At 45.3% G+C, this 23,694-nt stretch overlaps 1 protein-coding gene across 1 annotated transcript; it reads left to right on the forward strand.

Moving 5' to 3' along the window:
• Positions 1–23,365, forward strand: UBAP1L (ubiquitin associated protein 1 like). The gene is made up of 5 exons (XM_063142450.1): positions 1–132; positions 6,078–6,842; positions 13,718–13,927; positions 21,955–22,056; positions 23,225–23,365. Exons 1-5 carry the CDS (start codon positions 1–3, stop codon positions 23,357–23,359), a joined length of 1,344 nt encoding a protein of 447 aa, XP_062998520.1. The 3' UTR covers positions 23,360–23,365.
• Positions 23,366–23,694: the final 329 nt, after the last annotated feature.

Raw genomic sequence — 23,694 nt, forward strand, 5'->3', positions numbered from 1 at the left:
ATGAGCTGCCTGGAAGACATACCTTTCCGAATGACCATAAGCTTTGTAGGCAATTCCGTGGGAGAAGAGGACTTTGTGTCTGCGCCTGAATTTGAGATGCCCAATTGTGCAGAGATCCTGATGTGTGCAATGGTAAATAAGTTAGTTTCTTTCTCATGTAGATCATCATCATCATCACAGTAACAATATCAAAGGTGGTTCTTCCATGTTTCTGATTATTTAGCTATTCTCATTTTCTGGATTAACAGAGAGCATTTCTGCATGAGGCTTTTATCCCACACTTTTACCAAGACTTCTGCTTCCAGTTGTTGTTTTTTGTAGGATTAAGATCAGCTCCTTTATACATCCTTTCCCCCCAGGAGGTTTCATTCTCTGCCTTTCTATATGTTTCATTACTCAACTACTAGATGGCACAATGGTATAGTAGAATTGCGCAATTACACGAGACTCTCATTCCGCCATATCTAAATAATACCAGACTTTCCTTATTAGGGGGGGAAAAACACGTGATCATGGTTGCAAAGCATAGGAGAGGCCTGGGGAAAGATGACATCATGTAAAGAATCCACAAAGCCTAGCAACTTCTTTAACAGGAGTGAAAGCTAGGATCCACTGGCTTTTACCACGTCCTTGTGGGCTGCACAAAAGGAACTTCAGAGGCTCATAGTGCTGTGTGTTTTCCACCTCTGGATTAAAGAATACATTGCATCCTCTTTACCAATGTCTTAAGGACTTGGATCAGACATAAACCCAGTGGAGGCTGATGACTCTGACGTCGGTAGGGCAGTGAATCCACTCCAGGTTTCAGTCAGAACTCTAAAAGAGGTGTGAAGCTCCTTTAGAGTTCTGACTGAAACCTGGAGCGGATTTACCACCCATTGACAGTGGAGCCACCAGCTTCCACTGCATAAAGCCATACCTCAGTGTGGCTAAGCAGTTCCTTTGCACGCAGAACGTCCCAAGTTCACTGCCTGTCACCTCCAGGAAGGGCTGGGAAGGGACTCCTGTCTGACACCTGAAGAAGTACTGCCAATCAGTGTTGCAGACAATACTGAGCTGGATGGACCAAGACTCAGGTTTGGTATAAACAGCTTTTAGTGTTCCTGTAATGCCAAACCATGGTCTGATGTGATGGGAATGAGTTTTAAGGAGCCTCTGACTCACACATCCTCTCCTCTCCTGTGATTATTTCCTCCTTCCTTTCCTGCTTTGGGACAAAGCAGAATTCGCCTCTTTGACCCAAGTGGCGACCTGTAGATGATGCCTCGCCCTGCAAAACCGTGATCTTGGTTTCCAATTCTGGTTTGCTAGGGTGACCATATTTTGGAAACCAAAAAGGAGGACAACATGGTCGCCCCAAGGGGGCGGGTACAGCACCAAGGGGGCGTGCCCACCCAAACATAGCCTTGGTCACATGTCTGATTTTACAGCACACATTTAAGACTAATCTGTTCTGCGTAACATCTTAATGTTAAAATCACTGAAATAAAGAACAAGTGAGAGATTCAATGTATCTGAAATTAACTTCACTCACTCCTACTTTTGTAGGTTTTGCTGTACTTTGAAGCTTTTGCTATACTCTGTGTGTTACATTCTCCCCTTCCCTCAAATATCTTTTCTGCCTGTATCTTCACTCATTGCAAGCTGCTGTTGTTGTTAACAGGGTTTGCTACAGGCCCCAGAACTGTTTCAAATTTGGTATGGCTAAAGCTCTACCTAAAAGCTATCATGGTGCCAACTTTCAGCTCTTTATCTTTAAAAATGACAGTTTAAAAAATAATAATTTTACAACCTCAATTTTTAAAAAAATTCCTAAAAAATCAATGGATGAACAGATCTGTTTCAAATTTGGTATGACAAAAGCCCTTCCTAAGAGCTACCATTGTGCCAAGTTTCATGACTTTATCTTAAAAAATGACGGAGTTATAAGCATTTTTGTTAATTCCCATTAGAGCTGCTCTTTGGAAAAAAATCCGGATTTCCCCTCCCCTCTCGGATTTGCCATCAAAACCCGGACAGATCCGGGCAAATCCGGTCATATGGTCACCCTAGGTTTGCTGGTTTGAATGAAACAGCAAATCGCAGCTTGCCTCAAACTCGAAGCCAGGGAAAGAGAGTGGGAATCTCCAGAGAGTACGTGTAAGCCAAGAGGCTCCCTAAAGGCTTTATTCACATAGCACCAAATAATGGTGCTCTATTTGAACTAATCTAGGTAAAAGCACATATAGGGCAGAAAGAACTTTGCCTAATTAGTGTCAGTGGAGCACATCGCTCCCCAACTCCCCCTAATGTGTGCAAGTCAGTCTGTGACGAATTGAACTTCCCACATGCCCGTTTGAAGTGTGTTTTCATAACATTGCACTGCTTCAGAATGCAATGCTTACATATCTCCTAGGTTACAAATATTGCCAGGAGGTTTCAGGCGTTGTATGGAGGCTGCGTTCGGAAACGGGGGGGGGGGGTGTTGAAAAAACAAGGCAATCCTCTCTCTCCCCACCACTGAGCTCCATGTTCAGTACATTCCCACCAACAGGGAGCATTGTTGTGCCCTGGAGAAGGTTTTCTTGAGGAGTCATGTTAGCAAATCTTCTGCTGTTATAGCTTTATCACTCCAGCATTATACTGTGCAATCACTGCAAATTGCACGCGAAGGACTCAGAAGTTTCCCACTTTATAATCTGCTTTGATTGTGAAGTACTCCCAGGCATCCTGCCTTAATTGTGCTATAAAGCCAAAAGATTCGCCGTATTTAGCCCCCACGTTTTGAGCGTATCTTCTGAGCCGCCGCTGGGGCGCAGGAGCAGGATTTTAAAGAAATGCTTACATCTGTGTAAGCTTTAAAGATAAAGACACCCAAATTGGCACAGTAATAGATATTAAGGGAGAGCTTTAAGCATACCAAATTTGAATTGAATTGGGTCATCCGTTGATTTTTTACATTTCCCCCCTTCAACTCACTTCCTGGGATGCAAAGGATCGCTGTCGCCCGGTAGCAAAAACAACGGGGATAATCCGAGGGAAGCAGGTACAGGGAATGAAGCTTATAGTCAGCCTTCGGAGGGCTAAACTAGATGCTACATTAAGTATGTAGCGTGCAGCTGATCCTCAATTTATTTTTTAATAAGCACACAGGCGCACAATCTGGATCAGGACCACCACATGTGGGTCGGGGAGGTTTAAACTTCCCCACCCAGCCACTTCCCCCCGCAACCCCTCTTGAAGGGGGGCTTTTAAAAAAGTCCACTGATGTCAAGGTACAGTCACAGACTTTGCCAGCATGATCTGCTCCCGAATAGTGAACCGTTGGGATTGGATTCAGTATCATTTGGATGCCGTCATGAGGGATTGGCAGGCTCAAGATCAAAGCTAATTGGCAGCTGACTTCTCAATGGACTTCTCAATGGATCTGCTTTGCAGCTGGCTGGGATTTTAACCAGTCAAAGGATTGCCTGGCTCACTATTCGAACCATATATGCTCTACTGCTGGCAATCCAGTTTTGCAACCGCAGAGAAAATGTGGGTGGTATTTCAAATTGGTTGTACCCTAAAGCAATTCCAAATCGATTTCACCCTAAATTTCAAATTGGTTGCACCCTAAGGCAATTTCAAATTGATTTCACCCTAAATTTCAAATTTGTTGCACATTAAAGCAATTTCAAATTGATTTCACCCTAAATTTCAAATTGATTGCACCCTAAACTTCAAATTGATTGCACCCTAAATTTCAAATTGGTTGCACCCTAAAGCAATTTCAAATCGATTTCACCCTAAATTTCAAATTGGTTGCACCCTAAAGCAATTTCAAATTGATTTCACCCTAAATTTCAAACTGGTTGTACCCTAAATTTCAAATTGGTTGCACCCTAAAGCAATTTCAAATCGATTTCACCCTAAATTTCAAATTGGTTGCACCCTAAAGCAATTTCAAATTGATTTCACCCTAAATTTCAAATTGTTTGCACCCTAAATTTCAAACTGGTTGTACCCTAAAGCAATGTCAAATTGATTTCACCCTAAATTTCAAATTGGTTGCACCCTAAAGCAATGTCAAATTGATTGCACCCTAAATTTCAAATTGGTTGCACCCTAAAGCAATCATCCCTATTGTAGCATCCAATGTAGCTGCAATGTGACTATTCCACCCCTAAGCTTAGCATGTCAGAATCAGCCTTCTACTAGCAATGCACAGTTTAGTTAACTTGTGGTGCTCAGTACCACAACATGTGGGGATGGTTACTGGATTAAAAAAAACCTGTTTATTTGGTTAGATATACATTGTGGGAGAAGTAAAATCACACCCAACATCTCTTAAGGGAGTTCAGCAAAAGTGGGTGAGGGGTATATACACCATCGGGAATCCCTGCCAATTCAAGGATTCTGACTCATGTGTGCAGAGCCTGGGCATTTATAGTTCGTACGTACAAAAGCTCACAGCCTTCCCGAACCTGGTGCCCTCCAGTTATTTTGGACTTCAATTCCCATTAGCTGCAGCCAGCATAAAGATTAGTCAGTGTCATAAATCACCAGCATTAAACTCGATAAGCAGGAGGGAAAATTCAACAAACAGTCCGTGGTTGAAAGCTGAAGTATCTGTCCAAAGCCAGGTCAATAATACTGGAATCAAGAAAGCATAGTCAGGGTCCGGTCCAAACTCATCATAAGTCCAAGCATGATCAAGGAGCTGGTATGCCAGCGACAAAGACAAGGCACCAAGAACAATAGTTGCTTCTCAGTTCTGGCAAGTCTTTTCTGAGGATTGTGGGGATTGGGAATTGTTGTCAGCTGCCCTGGCCTGCAGCAAGCTTCTGCCTGTTCCCGTGAAGGGCCACTCCCCAAACGCATATTTATACTGCCCAACAGCCTAGGCTTTCTGGGCAGTTTACAACTAAAACCATAAAATCCAACTGAAAACTTTAAAATCACATAATACCCAAATAAGTTACAGTCCAAGGAAGGCTTGTTTAAAGTGACGTGTTTTTAGGAGGCGTTTAAAAGCTATTACATCTTCCGCTTCCCGAACCACATGAGGGAGGGTTTTCCAGAGGGTGGGTGCCGCTACAGAGAAGGCCCCGCTGTCGAGGTTCTTTATGAGAACATTCTCTTCGTCTCGGAATGACGAGCAGGGCCTCCTCTGAAGATTGTAAAAGTCACCTGGATATATATGCTCCTAGAGGTATCCTGTACTCAAGCTGTTTAAGACTTAAAACAGCCTTCCCCAACCTGGTTTCCTCCAGATGCCTTGGACTGCAACTCCCATCATCCCTGACCATTGGCAGTGCTGACTGAGGCTGAGATAGCTTATGGTCCAAAATATCCGGAGGGATTTTTTATTATTATTGAATTTATATCCCATTTTTCCTCTAAGGAATCCAAGGCCGCATACATAATCCTCCTCTTCTCCACTTTATCCTCACAACAACAACATCCCTGTGAGGTAGGTTGGGCTGAGAGTCTGTGACTGGCCCAAAGTCACCCAGTGGGTTTCCATGGCCGAGTACAGACTAGAACCCGGATCTCCAGACTCCTCACTTTAGCTACTACACCATACTGGCTCTCACAATGGGATCTAGGTTGAGGGAGGCTGCACGGTAATTAGAGTTTGATTTGTCGCTGGAAACCGCCTGGCTCTATCAGTGTTATCAACCATGTTAGCTAAAGGGAAGTTCCATCTTCAGAAGTAGCATGCAAGTCAATGATGGATGTTTGGGACAAAACAGTGAGGGCTCTTTCCTGTACAGGTTGATTGTAAGCCTCCCAAAACATATGTCTGACCAATGTTAAAAAACAGAATACTGGACAAGTTGTCCATTAGCAATGTCAGGTCTTGAGAAAGGACGGCTTTATTGGGCTCAAATGACCTATCTAGCTTTGAATTTTGATTAGGATTTTGTCTCTCTGACAGGACTTATTGTTGAACTCCTGTCATCTCTGACCATTGGCCCTGCTGGCAGGTGCTGATGGAAGTTGGAATCCAACGAGATCTGGAGGGCCATAGATTATTTAGCTCTCACAACTCTTGCTTGTCTGGCGAGGACGAGAAGATACTGACTGACTCTCTTCTCCTTACATTTTGATAGCACGATTTTTCACTAGAGAAGAAGGTACTCTACTGGATAGAGTCCGCCTCTCAGCAAGAGATTCCCTGGCACAACATGGCCACTGACGTTGTCCCAACTGCTCCCCCCTGCTGGCTCCTGTTGGTGGACTTTAAAGAAAACGTGGCTCATGACAGCAAAGCCAAGGACATGACCCCCGTCCGGAGATGCGTGAGCCTGGGCACCGTCGCTGAGAAAGGTAGGCTGATGGAAGAGGTGAACGGGGACCAGTACCCAGAGGAGCAGGAATGCTCTGAAGGTGAGGAGCCTTCCCCAAATGCCACGGCAGAAAGTGATGGAGAAGAGCCATTCTTAGCTGACACCAAACACACCCCCAGCAGTTTGCCTCGGTTTCTGAGTCTTCCCCAGTGTCGACCAAAGACTTCGCCAGGACTGTCGGCGACCCCGTTGGAGAGCAGCTGCCCCACGCCACCCCTGCTCAAACAGAGGCGATCCATGCTTTTATTTAACAATATGAAAAATGAGCTGGAAGGTGCCAAGAAGAAGTTCTCAGCTTTCATGCACCCTCTGAACCATGCTTCGACGGAACCCACCTTGGCATCCAGAGCTTTCTCCCTCCACCAGCGATCCAGGAGCAGCAAGAACCTGCGGTACGGATCTGCCTCTGATGTCACCCTGGTGGGGACTTTAACCCCCACGCCACCCCCGACCCCTGGCTGCAGCCCACGGCCGCTTACTGCTGCAGGGTTTGTCCCCCCAATCCAGAAGCACAAGCCCACCATTGCGGTAAGAAACGACCCTTCATTCATTCATTTGAATTACTTATATTAAAGGAATTTCTAAGCAACGTACAGAGGACAAGACATGCTGGGAAAGTGTGTTTAGTTAGTGCCATTTCACACTATCATAGGTTTGCAAGGTTTCAGATTTGCACACAGAAATTATGCATTTAGAATAGAACAGAAGAGAAGAGAATATTTATTTCTTACCTGCCTCTCCCTCTGGATCGAGGCAGGGAACAACATTAAATACAAAAATCACAATAAAATGCATAAAACTGGTTAAAAACAAATAAAACTAATGCAATATTAAAAGAACAATTGGACGTGTTAAAAAACGTCTGGGTAGGCCTGCCGGAAGAGATCAGTCTTTATGGCTTTCTTAAACTGGGCAAGACTATTAAATCGACGAATCTCTCCCAGCAGGTCATTCCACAGTCTGGGGTGAGAGAAGAAAAGGTCCTCTGGGTAATGGTAATGGTTGTCAGACTAGTTTTGGCTGACTTGGGGTGACCCTATGAAAAGGAGGGCAGGGCTCCTGTATCTTTAACAGTTGTATAGAAAAGGGAATTTCAGCAGGTGTCATTTGTATGCATGTCGCACCTGGTGAAATTTCCTCTTCATCACAACAGTTAAAGCTGCAGGAGATACACTACAACTATACTGTGACCAGATTAAAAAGAGGGCAGGGCACCTGCAGCTTTAACTGTTGTGATGAAGAGGGAATTTCACCAGGTTCTCCATGTATACAAATGACACCTGCTGAAATTCCCTTTTCAATACAACTGTTAAAGATACAGGAGCCCTGTCCTCCTTTTCATATGGTCACCCTACCTATGAAGAGCTCCTGTACCTTTATCAGTTGTATTGAAAGGGGAATTTCAACAGGTGTCATTTGTATGCATGCAGCACCTTATTTATTTATTTATTTATTTAATTACATTTATATACCGCCCCACAGCCGAAGCTCTCTGGGCGGTTTACAACATTTTAAAATAGTAAACATTAAAAGTATACAGTTTTTTTAAAAACACACACACGCACACATATAAAAACAGTATAAAAACAACAGTATCCATTTAAAAACAACAATTGTGGGGTCCATTAAAAACAAACAACAACAACCTTGTGAAATTTCCTCTTCATCACATCAGTTAAAGCTGCAGGAGCTATACTACAACTATACTGTGACCAGATTTAAAAGAGGGCAGGGCACCTGCAGCTTTAACTGTTGTGATGAAGAGGAAATTTCACCAGGTTCTCCATATATACAAATGACACCTGCTGAAATCCCCTTTTCTATGCAACTGTTAAAGATACAGGATCCCTGTCCTCCTTTTCATAGGGTCACCCTAGCTGACTGGAGTAAGTCCTCCCTGAGTCTGCGGGGCGGATTGCACAGGAGAAGGCAATCCCACAGGTAATCTGGACCCAAACCATGTAGGGCTTTAAAGGTAATTACCAACACTTTATACTTCGTCCAGAAACTAATTGGCAGCCAGTAGAGTGATTTTAAAGTTGGTGTAATGTGGTCACCCCTAGGTGACCAACCTGGCTGCCATAGTTTGAACTAGTTGAAGTTGCCAGAGTAGGCACAAAGGGAGCCCTGTGTACAGAGCATTGCAGAAGTCTAGCCTCCAAGTTACCAGCGTGTGCACTACCGTCTTTAGGTCTTCTAAGTTGGCCTGATCACACAGTGGGATGAAGGCCCTGCCCGAGGCACCAAATTCTGGCTTCCTTGCGTTAGCACCCTCTTCTGTGCTTAGAGGGAGCCGGTGAAATTATGCAATGTAAGCAAATATATGCAATTCAACACCACTTGATTTCACTATACTCAATGAGTGGCAGTTAAGTGTGTGAATGGAGTCCATTGTAAGGCATTGCTTTTGAGGTGACGTGAAGAGCTGGGTAAGATCCGTGTGCAGCATCATGGCTTACTTGGCACACAATTGCCAAAAGTGACGAACCTGCATGAATGAACTAGGGTGACCTTATGAAAAGGAGGACAGGGCCCCTGTATCTTTAACAGTTGTATTGAAAAGGGAATTTCATCAGGTGTTATTTGTACGCCTGCAGCATGTGGTGAAATTCCCTCTTCATCACAACAGTTAAAGCTGCATGTGCCCTGGCCTCTTTTAAATCTGGTCACTCTAGTATAGCTCCTGCAGCTTTAACTGTTGTGATGAAGAGGGGATTTCACCAGGTTCTCCATATATACAAAATGACACCTGCTGAAATTTCCTTTTCTGTGCAACGGTTGAAGATACAGGAGCCCTGTCCTCCTTTTCATATGGTCACCTAGAATGAACCAGCCATTAGATTACTGAACTTCAGCTGGCTGAGGTCACAGCCTGACCTAAGGTGGGTCACACCAGCATCACCATACATGGGGGGGGGTTAAAAAAGGGGTCCCAAAATGCATAGAATCATAGAATAGAGTTGGAAGGGGCCTACCAGGCCATCGAGTCCAACCCCCTGCTCAATGCAGGAATCTACCTCAAAGCATACCCGACAGATGGTTGTCCAGCTGCCTCTTGAAGGCCTCTAGTGTGGGAGAGACCACAACCTCCCTAGGTAACTGATTCCATTTTCATACTGCTCTAACAGTCAGGAAGTTTTTTCTGATGTCCAGCCGGAATCTGACTTCCTGTAACTTCAGCCCGTTATTCCGTGTCCTGCACTCTGGGAGGATCGAGAAGAGATCCTGGCCCTCCTCTGTGTGACAACCTTTTAAGTATTTGAAGAGTGCTATCATGTCTCCCCTCAATTTTCTCTTCTCCAGGCTCAACATGCCCAGTTCTTTCAGTCTCTCTTCATAGGGGTTTGTTTCTAGACCTCTGATCATCCTGGTTGCCCTCTTCTGAACACGCTCCAGCTTGTCTGCGTCCTTCTTGAATTGTGGAGCCCAGAATTGGACGCAATACTCTAGATGAGGCCTGACCAGGGCCGAATAGAGAGGAACCAGTACCTCACGTGATTTGGAAGCTATACTTCTATTAATGTAGCCCAAAATAGCATTTTCCTTTCTTGCAGCCATATCGCGCTGTTGGCTCATATTCAGCTTGTGATCTACAACAATTCCAAGATCCTTCTTGTTGGGGCTAAAGAGAGATCCCAGGTCAGAAAAGGTTGAAGACCACTGCCCTGGATCACAGCTTAGGGATTTAGCTTGATGCAGAATTTTGCATGCTTCAGCACAGTGGACTGGTGGGTTCTTATTTCACAAGAAAGAGAGCCTGAATTATACCCCTACATAAGGACTCTCAAGGAGAGACACACAGCATATTTACATGCACGTGCTGGCATGTTGAGGTATTAACAAGGGACCAGTTGATAAACCTTTGAGGTGTAAATTTCTGCAACAGAACAGCTGTTGAGTCTTTATGGCTGAGCTCTTAGGCCTCCCTCTCAGTGCGTCATAGTGCTGTTCCTAAAACCTCCAAAGAAGATAAGTCCGGAAGCTGCAAGGAGGCTGTGCAGCTTTCTAGATTGCTTGTGTTTTCCAGTCACGTAACCATGCCCTTGAAGAGATCAAGAGTCAACCGGCCGCCTGCATCCTTTCCCCAATGACCTCATTATCCGTGTGTGTGTGTGTGTGTGTGTGTGTGTGTGTGTGTGTGTGTGTGTGTGCCATCCCAATTTACATGCAAGGAGGTTATACATAAGAAATACTTCTTAGAAGGAGGCCCTGGAATCGAGCTATTCAGCATGTCAAATGCCATTCCTTGTAACCCTGCTTAATGACAAGACAGGTCTCAATTTAGACCCCCGTCTGAATTAATCATCCCTAGAATCCAGTTAAGGCTGGTAGCTCGGATGTCAGTGGGGCAGCCAGAACTCTAAAAGAGCTGTCCGGGTCTGCTTCTGACTTATAGGCACCTTCCAATTCTACTATTCTATGATTGAAATCTAAAGTGAATTCACCGCCCCACTGACATCAGAGCCACCAGCCTCCATTGGTAAAATCCTTGTAGCTTCCATGAAGGAATCGTAGTTTTGCATGTAGACTAAGAATTCTGTAGATCCCTATTTTCCTTGAAGTTCGTAGGCCTTTTGACTTCCCTTGAGGGGAGTAGCTGGGATTGCTATCTGCAGGATAGATGTTGAAGCAGTTCACTGAATCAAACTGTTAAACTGAGACCGTGGGATGAGTTAATTCATACAGCCTTGTGCTAAGTATGTATGGTTGGAACAACTACATGTTGGACTGGAACTCTTAAGAACATCAGAAGAGCCCTGCTGGATCAGACCAAGGGTCCATCTAGTCCAGCACTCTGTTCACACAGTGGCTAATCAGCTGTTGATCAGGGATGAACAAGCAGGACATGGTGCAACAGCACCCTCCCATCCATGTTCCCCAGCAACTGGTGCACACAGGCTTATTGCCTCAAATACTGGAGATACCACACAACCATCAGGGCTAGTAGCCATTGATAGCCTTCGTCTCCAGGGATTTATCCAACTCCCTTTTGAAGCCATCACTACACCTTGTGGTAGTGAGTTCCATAATCCAACTATGCTCTGTGTGAAGACGTACCTCCTTTTATTTGTCCTGGATCTCCCACCACTCAGCTTCATGGGATGATCCCGGGTTCTAGTATTTTGAGAGACGGAGAAAAATGTCTCCCTGTCCACATTCTCCGCGCCATGCATAATTTTGTACGCCTCTATCATGTCTTCCCTTAGCCTCCTTTTTTCCAAGCTAAACAACCCCAGTTGATGCAAACTTCCCTCGTAGGGGAGATGGACCCGGGTGGGGAGTGGAATGGGATGTTTTAATAGATAATAGTTCAACTATTTTAGTTTACAGTTCTTTGAGCTGTATTAGTTCTTAGGGTAATTGTAAACGTGTGTGTTTAAGGATATTGTATGGACTTGCCCTGCATCCCTCTTCACTGAAAGGTGATCTAGACATCCTATAAATAAACAATAAAATAACTCATGCTTCATATATAATATGTTATGATTAAAATATATTGAAAATTCAGGGATGTTAGAAGGAAGAACTTCTAGAACGATAGACTTACAGTGCAATCCTCTCTAGGTCTACTCAGAAGGAAGCCCATTGACACAAGAGCGTAGGATTGTAGACTCAACACCTTAACATGTTTTCTGGAAGATAACACTTACTTAGTTTCTATTCAGCTTTTGCCTTTTTTTCCTCTTTTTTGTTTTTAAAGAAAACTGTGTCTCACTTCTTAAAAATTTTCCACCTTGAGCATTCTCAAAACTGTCATTTTGCTTCCAAGTATTTATTTGAAATCCCAAATATGTTATTGAGGAAACTGAAAGACATTTTTAACTATATGATGTTAAACCAAACTAGTCATTCAAATATATATTACACAATGCATATTTTAAACTCCCCGCACATAGAAATCTGACCTCTTGGGGAGAATTTGAGGGTACAGCCTGTCTACTTGATATACAGCTGATCCAACAGCTGGGATTGTTTAGCTTTGGAAAAAAGGAAGGTAAGGGGACACAGGATTAAGCATGGTGTGGAGAATGCGGATAGGGAGACTTTTTCTCCCTCTTCCATAATACTATGTGGAGTCATCTCATGGAGCTGATTGATGGGAGATTCAAGACAGCTAAAAGGAAGGTCTTCTTCTCACACTGCATAGCTAAACTATGGAAATTGCTTCACAAGATGTGGTGATGGCCACCAATTTGGATGGCTTTAAAAGGGGGGTTGGATAAATTCCTGGAGGAGAAGGTTATCAATGGCTACAAGCCCTGATGGCTATGTTCTACCTCCAGAATCAGAGGCAGTAAGACTATATATATACCAGTTTCTGTGGACATGGGTGGGAGGATGCTTTGCACTCATGTCATGTTTGTGGCTTCCTAGTCAACAGCTGGTTGGCCAATATGTGAAGACAATGTTGGACTAGATGGACCCCTGGTTTGGTCCAGCATGACTCTTCTTATGATCTTCTGTCCATAAAACCTCCAAAACAGTTCAAGGGAAGTTTGTTTGTTTGTTTGTTTGTTTGTTTATATGGGGAAGTGTTCAAACATGCACCCCCCACCTTCAGTCCAAAGTGGTATAGTCCAGCCATAGCTGTATCACATGATTCGTCCATCTTTGCCATGCAATTAAACAACTGTGCAGAGCTTGCAGTTGAGTCTCACCAATCAAGTCATAGAATCATAGAACAGCAGAGTTGGAAGGGGCCTACAAGGCCATCGAGTCCAACCCCTTGCTCAATGCAGGAATCCACCCTAAAGCATCCCTGATGGATGGTTGTCCAGCTGCCTCCTGAAGGCCTCTATGGTGGGAGAGCCCACAACCTCCCTAGGTAATTGATTCCATTGCCATACTGCTCTAACAGTCAGGAAGTTCCATTAGATTCAGAGACACATTGGGAAAATGTTCGAGCACTTCACCAGGATGTGAAAACTGAAAAGTGCATCAATAGTACATCAACCATATCCCTGATTCATATATGTGATTTTGAGTTGTGTTAAAAAAAGAAAGAAGGAAGAGTACACAAGTTTCCGGTCCCTATTGTTGTCATATCAGCCTTTGTCATCACCCTGGAAACATAATAACTTCTATTCCAAGCCAGGGTCACTCCAATTTTGAGAGGAGCTTCAGAAAGAGATTAAAACAGGATGTTTAACAAGAAGTCAGAAAACCAAAAGAGGAATTGTTTCGTGTACGGGAATTTTCCTGGCTTCATCTGCGGTTTGTCTAAATGAATTCTAATAAGACCAGGGCTTGAAGAAATTCTTGGGAGTATCCACAATTCCTTTGTGTAATTCCAGAGGAGAATAAGGATCCTTTTTAACATCTAGCAAAGTACCGGATGTCTTCTAATGTTGCCTGAAAATTAACTAACATTAAGCTCTCTCTGTTTATTTGTTTTTTTCCAGTCCCTCAGCCCTTATTCCTGCCTCCCGCCTCCTCCTGGGCTCCAGCGACCTCTTGGTTCCCACAGAACTCATCCTGACTCCACTGCTGACCTGCTCTCGGCACTCAGCCAAGAGGAGCGTGACCTCATTGAGCCGGTTTTAGCCTTGGGTTATCCAATACGCCGGGCAATCCTCGCTCTCCAGAAGACTGGGAGGCAAAGCCTGGGGCAGGTCAGTGCGGCTTGCATCCTTTCTCTTACATGGCAGGAAAAATATCTGTTAGTGCCGTGGATATTCCGTCCCACCACGCACGAATATGGAGGTAACATTGCAACGGTTGTTCATAGAGCAGGCTGGTGGCTCTGATGTCAGGGAGGCAGTGAATCCACTCCGGTTGTCCTGTTTTGAAGCCAACAAGTGCCCTGGTCAAGGCTCCCAGGTGTAAACAAAGAGAGAAGCCAGTCCAGGCCAAGGTCATACGTGGGAATCCAAATAGCGTAGTAGGAGAGGTCAAAAGCAATCTAGAGGTCATTTATCCACAGAAGTCAGTTATACCAAGCATCAAAGCCAGTCTGGGGGTGTCCAGGAGGGTGGTCCAGGTGGGTCATCGAGGGTCCAGGAGTCAGCAAGGTCCAGAGAAGCAAAGCAACACACGGAGGTTGACTACAGCAGAGATCTGGCTCCAGCTGCGATGATTTATAGTTGGTCATTAATGAGCACAGCTGACTAAATAGGTCAGCATGTCGTTTTTAAGGGAGGCCCCACGCTGTGGCCTCTTCTTGCTTCTCACGTCTGAGCCTGCACCGTTCGGAGGGATGAATCATCTCTGGCTCTGCCTCCTGCATTTATAGGAATCCATGAATAACACTGGAGGGGCTAGGCTGCTCTTCTAATGGTTCCCATGGTGAGGGGGCGCCAGCTCTCCGCCTGGGGCTCGCTGTGCTGGCTCTCCCACTCCTCTTGCTCATCCAACGAATCCCCCTCCAGGCAAGTCTAAAGGAGCTATCCGACGTGCTGCAGATTGAACCTGTTATTGATGCAACACCTTGGAGAGGCTCCTTCAGAGGTCTGACTGGTTCTGACTGAAGCCTGGAGCAGATTCACCGTCCCACTGACATTTTTAATTTTTATTTATTTATTTATTTATTTATTTATTGCATTTTTATACCGACCAATAGCCAAAGCTCTCTGGGTGGTTCACAAAAATTAAAACCATTCAAAATATAAAACAAACACTATAAAAGCATGATATAAAGTATCTTCAGGTAATTGACCATCAGTTGCTCCAACAGTACACCTAGACATTGGTTTAGCACCATCACATGAATGAATCCAATGAAAAGAAGAGATACAGTTGGAGATCATCTCCGTGTTGGTGACACCTCACCCCAAATCTCCAGTTGACTTCACTCAAAGCTCCATCCGATGAGCGCTTTACTGCATGCTCATTACTGGGCACTCGCAAATTACTCACATGACGTCGTCTGCCTCTCGCGCCTCTTCCGCCCCGTCTGGCCATTATTGCACTGCAAAAAAACCTCATTTTAAGTCCGGTTGCTGCTCTCTCCTGCCAGACTGAATGGGGCTAATTACTTCCTGTTTTCGGTGGGAGCAGCGACAGCAGAAGCGACAGGAGCCGCACATTTGACTAGATGTGGTGGGGCTTTCAATGTTTTCTTGTAGATGTTTAAAAGCATGGGAGATGAGCGAGATCCCATCAGGAGCGCTATATGAAAAATGCCAGGGTGTTGAGCAGTGGTCTCTCAGCACCAATTTTTGAAATAGGCTGTCCGGCTAGGAATGGATCGAAACTTCCCATCTCCAGCCCAGAAAGCCCATTCAAAAACATACCCTAGTTGATGGTCTTGAAAGCTGCTGAGAGGTCCAGGAGGTCCTCTGTTGCTTTCCTCATCCTGTTCCCATCCAGATGAATGGTCTCCACCTCCCATAATTCCTAGCCAGCATGCTCCTCAGGCTAATGGCCATGCTGGCTGGGAATGTTGGGAGTTGTAGTCCAACAGATTTGGAGGGCACCGTGTTAGGGCATCCTGCAATAGGATCTCTCTCTCTCCCTCTCTCTCTCTCTCTCTCTCTCTCTCCCCTCTCTCTCTCCCTCTCTCTCTCCCCTCTCCCCTCTCCCTCTCTCTCTCTCTCACACACACACACCAGTCTCTTTTGGTGATTTTGGTGCCAGATTGATCGAAATGGATCTAGAAATTCAGTATCATCCAAGATACGGTGACCCTATGAAAAGGAGGACAGGGCTCTTGTATCTTTAACAGTTGTATTGAAAGGGGAATTTCAGCAGGTGTCACTTGTATGCATTCAGCACCTGGTGAAATGCCCCTCTTCATCACCACAGTTAAAGCTGCAGGAGCTATATTAGTAGGGTGACCATATTAAAAGGAGGACAGGGTTCCTGTATCTTTAACAGTTGTATTGAAAAGGAAGTTTCCACAGGTGCAATTTGCATATATGGAGAACCTGGTGAAATTTCCTATACATCACAGCAGTTAAAGCTGCAGGTACCCTAGAATCATAGAATAGCAGAGTTGGAAGGGGCCTACAAGGCCATCGAGTCCAACCCCCTGCTCAATGCAGGAATCCACCCTAAAGTATACCTGACAGATGGTTGTCCAGCTGCCTCTTGAAGGCCTCTAGTGTGGGAGAGCCCACAACCTCCCTAGGTAACCCTGCCCTCTTAAATCTGGTCACTCTAGTATAGCTCCTTAACTATTGTGATGAAGAGGGAATTTCACCAGGTTCTCCATATATACAAATGGCACCTGCTGAAATTCCCTTTTCAATACAACTGTTAAAGATACAGGAGCCCTGTCCTCCTTTTCATGTGGTCACCCTATACTAGGGTGACCAGATACAAAAGAAGGCAGGGCTTATGTGGCTTTAAATGTTGTGATGAAGAGGGAATTTCACCAGGTGCTGCATGCATGCATTCATTCATTCATTGCATTTTTATACTGCCCAATAGCTGAAGCTCTCTGGGCGGTTTACAAAAATTAAAAACTACAACAATATTTAACAATGTACAAATCAACAATATCACAATAATATTCAAAATATACTAAATACACGTGTACAGCAAAACAAACAAGGTAAGGGGAAAAAAGCCTTCAGCTCCAGCCTTGCTTTAATGTCTCCAGGTGGGGGTGGGGAGGGGAGCAGGTGGAATAGCTCACCCTTGATGTTCCAGCATTTCTCCCCCAGAAGCAGCACCTCCCAGCCTTCAATACAAATGACACCTGCTGAAATTCCCTTTTCAGTACAGCAGCCCTGTCTTCCTTTTCATATGGTCACCCTAATCCAAGAGTGCTTGGAATTTCATGATTACAGGATCAGGGATAGGTGCTGAAAAAGGTTTTCAACGGGACAAGTTAGGAAAACAAAGGCTCCCGAATGTTCAACATTGCAGCCAGCATCAATGATGCAAAATAAGACTCTTTACGCACGTTTCTGTAATATTTACAGGGAATAGGATTCACCTTTACTTGGTGCAGAATTTGAGTTTCTTTGGTACTAGCCTCAACTGGCCTTAAAATGATGCTATGGATAGGTTCTGCTCTGATGGAATTTCCCTGCCTTGATCAAAGAGAGATTTTGTCTGCACACTCCAGTTCTTCTGCTGTGTCACTCTGAACATGGTGAGATGCTCTCTCCCTTAATGGGCAAAAATATTTTCTCCCCAGCAGTGGGGTTTAATAAGCAGAAGTTCTGATGGGAACAAATGCAGCGAACAGCTAGTGAAGGGAGAAGCCCTCACTGATAATAAACAAGCAGCCCTTGCATTCTTCAGCCCTCCTTAACAAGGGATGAGTTTTCAGCCAAACTGGGCTGTCTTAGTGTATTTTTATGGCCTTTTGAGCTGGAGGAATACATTAAAGGATGTCTTTCTTTGATCCTGTCTCTCTAGGTCACCATTCTGCCTCCCAACAGCCAAATGCCTCTGCAAAGGTGCCAAAATTAGAGGCTTTTGCCTCTAATTTTGCCTCAGAGCTGCTAATCTTGTGTTTTAGTTTTGTTTATTTATATGCCATTTCTTTTTGACAGGGGATTGTACCCAAAGCGTCTCACCATAAACATCAAATAAATATCTGCATACAAGGCTGTTCCTAATGTTAGTCTAACTTGTCCTGTTGTTTTCAGTGGCTCTACTCTGTGTAGGACTAGCGTGAAATACAATCTGCAGCATCCTAAAAAAATTGCAAGGCATATCAAGCAAATTCAAATAGGATAGAGTTAATAAGACTCTGCCCAAGTATTCTCAAACTAATGCATTTCCAGGTGCTGCTTGCCCTGCGAAAGCAGGTTTTATTCTAGCATGTATACACCGTGTTTCTTCATAGAATCATGGAATAGTAGACTTGGAAGGGGCCTAAAAGGCCATTGAGTCCAACCCCCCGCTCAATGCAGGAATCCACCCTAAAGCATACTTGACAGATGGTTGTCCAGCTGCCTCTATGTGGGAGAGCCCACAACCTCCATAGATCACTGGTTCTATTGCCCCTCTGCCACAGGAGGAGCAAATCCAAATTCATCAAAATCCATTTTTAAACTGGATCAGCCTCAGAAGTCACCTCCATGTAGATTGGGCCTAATTCAGTATTGCAATGAAATGATAATGAGCACATTTAATACATATCAAATAGAAAAGCAAGCCCCCCCGCACTGAACACCCCCTTCTCTAATCCAACCCTTCCTGCAGGCACAATACTTGTTGCGCTCCAAGAGTGGTTTAAATACAAATTGGGATCTTTGGGGCGGGTTCTTCTCAACAAGGGAAGGTGGTGGTTTGCAGCTGGCTCTGTCAATCATGCTGGCTGCTTTGAGACGGACACCTCCTGGCGCTATCAATCAAATGCATCGGGAAGCTTTTCTGCCTTTCCCTCCATAATGGATTTTCTGTGCTGAAAACAAAGACGGAAGAACAGGCTGACATGGTCATCTGGACCACCCATAAAATCCCATGTACAAGGCAGGGCACTTGCACAATAAAAGTCTCGTCTGGAAGCCCCCAGTCTGGCTTTGCCAAGCTGAATCAGTGGCTGAAGATGGAATTCATAGAATCATAGAATAGTGGAGTTGGAAGGGGCCTATAAGGCCATTGAGTCCAACCCCCTGCTCAATGCAGGAATCCACCTTAAAGCATCCTTGACAAAAGGCTGTCCAGCTGCCTCTTGAAGGCCTCTAGTGTGGGAGAGCCCACAACCTCCCTAGGTAACTGGTTCCATTGTCATACTGCTCTAACAGTCAGGACGTTTTTCCTGATGTCCAGATGGAATCTGGCTTTCTGTAAATTGAGCCCATTATTCTGTGTCCTGCACTCTGGGTTGATCGAGAAGAGAGCCTGGCCCTCCTTTGTGTGACAACTTTCATGAACTTGAAGAGTGCTATCAGGTCTCCCCCCAGCTTTCTCTTCTCCAGGCTAAACATGCCCAGTTCTTTCAGTCTCTCCTCATAGGGCTTTGTTTCCAGACCCCTGATCATCCTCATTGCCCTCCTCTGAACTCCCTCCAGCTTGTCTGCATCCTTCTTGAAGTGTGGTGCCCAGAACTGGATGCAATACTCAAGATGAGGCCTAACCAGTGCAGAATTGAATTCAAGCAAGTCCCTCACGTTCATCTCTCGGTCCCTTGACCAACGTCTGCCACGTTCAGGTCTACAGAATGTTGATATTTGTCAACCAACGGGCACATTTTTAGATATAGATCGTTGCTCACTGGTTGCTGACTCCCATGGTTGCTGATTCCTGCATTGAGCAGGTATAGGACTCGATGGCCTTGTAGGCCCCTTCCAACTCTGCTATTCTATGATTCTATGTATGTTTTCGCACAGGGGACCGATGCTGCGCGTGGTATTCAAGGGGAATGCCACTGGGAATTATGCTGTCAGCACTCCAAGAACAATGGGGGAAAGCCCAAAATAACTCTTGGCTTTCGAGTGGCGGTGTGAACTGCTCGGTGTCCTGATGAGACCCTGCCCCACACCCCTTGCATAGCCTTCTATGGGCCAAAACAAGACACCATTTTAAATGTATGTCTAGCAGCGATGTCTTTTTTCATTGTTACTCTAGGGTAGGCACTGGGGGCATTGATCTGGATCTTAAAAGCCCTCCTACTCCCCACGCTATTGCCTTGATTGGGATCTGGGCCCCTGTGTCTACTCTAGAGTAAAAGTTTTTTTAAAAAAAAACCAACCCCAAACCAAGACATAGCTTCTAGAGACACATTTAACATCATGTTTGTTTGTTTTTGGCCCCACGATACACAATGTTTTGGGCTGCCCCATGACCAGAGAGCCAGACCTCAGTTCTGTTGCATCATCTTAATGAGATCTTACCATGGGAAATGCTGGAGGACGACGTAGAGAGATCTTGTCTTTGTGTGTTTCAGGAGCAAAGATTTCTGTCAGCTGAGATATAGGAGTCTTGGGGCCCTTTGCACCTTGGCAGAACAGTTTGGAAACTTTCCCTCTTTATTTGTACTTGTATTTTCCATTCATCGGCAGAGAATAACTTTGTCGATGGTTATCTTAACACATGGGAAGCGGCAGCGTTATTGTTTTTGCCAGAGTTATTTTTATTAAACTTCTTGAAACACCAGCTTAATGTAACCCATTCAGAAGACAGGGAGGAGGAGAAAAATAACGAACAGAGGACACCCAAAGCTCATTTAAGTGTGTATGTGAAGAGTCATGTTTGCTAGGCTGCGGAGAAGGTATGCATTGAACCAGTTACACTGTAAGCATTCTGCAGGTTTCCAGGGGCAGTCTACGTGCCTTGTTTGCCCCGCGGTGGCTGCACGCTGGCTCTGCATCGGTTATACAACGCAGACGCCAACTTGCACCCACTGCGGGCTTTTCCTCAAAGCTGCGAATTTAAAAAGTGGGGGATTTACCCTGACCTTTTGCTTTGAAATGAAGTCACCATGGTCCTTCCACCGTGTGACCTCAGTGTCGAGCTGGGGGCTTTCCAGGGTGGATGGCGACAACGGATAGGTTGCCAGAAGCGCAGGAAGGCTGGGCAAGGGGCTGGATCTGTGAGCCAAATGGCCGTCGGAAAGCCCACGCTCCCTCCCGCCGTGGATGATTTCCCACCACCACGCCGCAGCAGTGATACCACGGGATTTCAAAGCAGCAAAGCAGTGCCGTGAAGCCACACACACCCCGTTGGAATTTCAGTCTGTTCCCCTTCCTGTTCAAAGACGTAAGCCTCAGCTGCTCGGCTGAGCCACCAGTACTTGATGCTGATAAGGAAGTCTTGTCTTTCTCCAGAACCATGAGGACTAGAAAATTGCTTTTTTTTCCCCTCTCCCAGATAGTTACAACTCTTGATTCTGTGTTCAAGACCAAAGACTAGAATCAAAGCGTACTTGATTCTATCGTGTTTGTGATTCTCCTTAGATGGAGGATGGCATAGGGTTGTATCCAATTTTAGTCCTGCTTGGGGAAGACCCATTGAAATGAATGACACGTGTGTTAGACTAACTTTGGATACAGGCTCTATGACATAATTTTAGAGGGTTTGTTCTGACTTCTGGGAGCATCGTGATACAGGCAGAACAGGACACAAGATATTCAGTGGCACATGGAGATGCATCCAATTAAATTTCACTGGATTTTGCTCACACTCACAGCCTACCTGATGTCATATTGGCAGAAATCATGGGGTGGGGAGTTATTTTGCTGCAGCATGTGACTTATGTATTTTATATCATATATTACATTTCTCCCAAGGAGCTCAGGGCAGCGTGCATGGTTCTCCCCTGCCCATTTTATCCTCACAACAACCCTGTGAGGGAGGTTAAGCTGAAAAATGGTGCCTAGTCCAAAGTCACCCAGTGTGCATCGTGGCTGAATGGAGATTTTTGAATCTGGGTTTCCCCAGTCCTAGTGTGAGACTGTAGCACAACCTTCCCTCTGTATGAGCTGGGTGTCAATTTCCATAATCCCCAGCCAATGATGGGGGTTGTAGTCCCGAAACATCTGGAGGGCACCAGGTTGGGGGGTGATTGATCTAAGCACTGCACCGCTCTGCCTCTCAGCCTGCCTTGGTTGTGTGAACGGTCTTGTTCTGTTCACTCCGAAAACACCTTTCAGTCATCCAGCTTGCTCTTTGTGGCTGTGGGGTTGTATGATCGGCAAAGAGGAATCAGAGGGCGAAGAGGCCTGATTTCAGAGGTTGGTTGGGACCTTTCGGATGGAGCTGTCATGTGTTAATTAAACCTTTTTCTTTCCCGTGACAGTTCCTCAGTTACCTCAGTGCCTGTGACAAACTTCTGAAACAGGGTTATGAAGAGGCACAGGTGGAAGAAGCCATGGAAATGTTCCAGAACTCAGAGAAGAAGGTCAGAACCCATCCGCTGCGGAGGAAATATTATCTAGCGTCTTTGCTTACCATGGCAGGTTGTAAACCATAACTGGATGGTACAAAACAACCATCCCTTTATGAAAGCTTGGATCGTACATGGGGCAGCATCTGGCTAGCAAATAGCATCAAAGTGCAGAGCAGGGAGCTCGGGGAAGGCACAGGCAAATACGTAGCGTTCCTGGTTCTAGATCGGGGATGGACAGATGTCCAGATGTTTTGGACTTCAATTCCCAGAAACCCCTGCCAGCATGGCCACTGGTCAGGAATCTTGGGAAGGGAAGTCAAAAACATCTGGAGATCTACTTTCTGCCCATCCCTACTTTAGACCAGTGAGACCACAGCTGGAGTTTTGTGTACAATTCTGGGTGCCACATTTCCAGAAGGATTGACAGGTTAGAACAGGTTCAGTGGAGGACAGGCTGAAGGAACTTGGGACGTTCAGCCTGGAGAAAAGAAGACTGAGGGGAGACATGTGAGCCGTGTACAGGTACATCAAAGGATGCCGCAGGGAGGATGGTCAAGAACTATTTTCCATGGCCACAGAAATTAGGACCTGAAATAATGGGTATAAGTTACAGCTATCTAGATTTTGATTAAATATAAGGAAAAACTTCCTGATGGTATGATCTGTACAGCAGTGGAGAAGTCGAGGTTGTGGGTTCTCCATCTCTGGGAGGTTTTTAAGAAGAGGCTGGACAGCCACCTCTCATGGACGGTTTAACTGGTTTTCCTGCACATTGCAAAGGGTTGGACTAGATTATCCTTGTGGTCCCTTCCAACTCCACAAGTCTATGATTCTAGGATTCCCCAACTTGGTGCCCTCCAGATGTTTTGGACTACTGCTCCCATTTGCCTTGCTGGCTGAGACTTGCGGGAGTTATAGTCCAAAACATCTGGGAGGGTTATAGAGCAGCTTTCATCAATGTGGTGCCCTCTAGGTAGGTTGGACTGCAATTCCCATCATTCCCAGCCAGCTATGGGTTTGGCAGTCCAACAGATCTGCAGGATGCCAGGTTGATGATGGCTGCTCTATAACCAGAACTACTTATCGCCTACAGTTCCCAATGGTCTCCTCTTGAAACAGTCAAGGAAACGCACGGTGTGCTCTCACGGATCACTTCATTTTCGCTTCCTTTGCATTGCAGGCATCAGAATTCCTTCACCTCTTAGTACAGTTCAACGACATGGGCTTCCAGCAAGCCGACATCAAAGAAGTCCTCCTGCTGTGCGAGAACCACAGAGACAAGGCCCTAGAGGAGCTCATGACGCGAACCCAATGAACACAATTCTGGTGCAGCAAGCAGCCCCATTTCAGCTCAACTAATCCAGCACTTTGTTTCCCCCCTTGGCCTGCCAGAGGCCTCCGGGAATCGCACAAACAGAACACGAAGGAGGTGCTGTTGTTTTTCCTTGGCATCTGGTACACTGCTTCTGAACAGGGAAATTCCATCGACTATCAACTCCACTAATAGGACCTCCATCTTGTTTGGATTCAGTTTCAGCGCCTTAACCCCCATCCAGACACTGGTTTATCACTTCCACTGCCTCCTTGGGGGTCAGAAGATGGGAACGAGAGGCAGAGTTCTGTATCGTCTGCTTATTGGTGACATCTCAG

This window comes from Elgaria multicarinata, chromosome 16, assembly GCF_023053635.1.
Source record: "Elgaria multicarinata webbii isolate HBS135686 ecotype San Diego chromosome 16, rElgMul1.1.pri, whole genome shotgun sequence".
NCBI classification, from domain to species: Eukaryota; Metazoa; Chordata; class Lepidosauria; order Squamata; family Anguidae; genus Elgaria; species Elgaria multicarinata.

Bases quoted from the DNA above. Each gene is read 5' to 3' on its own strand.
- UBAP1L (XM_063142450.1), top strand. From the start codon at position 1: ATGAGCTGCCTGGAAGACATACCTTTCCGAATGACCATAAGCTTTGTA. The intron at 133-6,077 runs GTAAATAAGTTA...ACATTTTGATAG, and splicing joins AGATCCTGATGTGTGCAATG to CACGATTTTTCACTAGAGAA. The intron at 6,843-13,717 runs GTAAGAAACGAC...GTTTTTTTCCAG, and splicing joins AGCACAAGCCCACCATTGCG to TCCCTCAGCCCTTATTCCTG.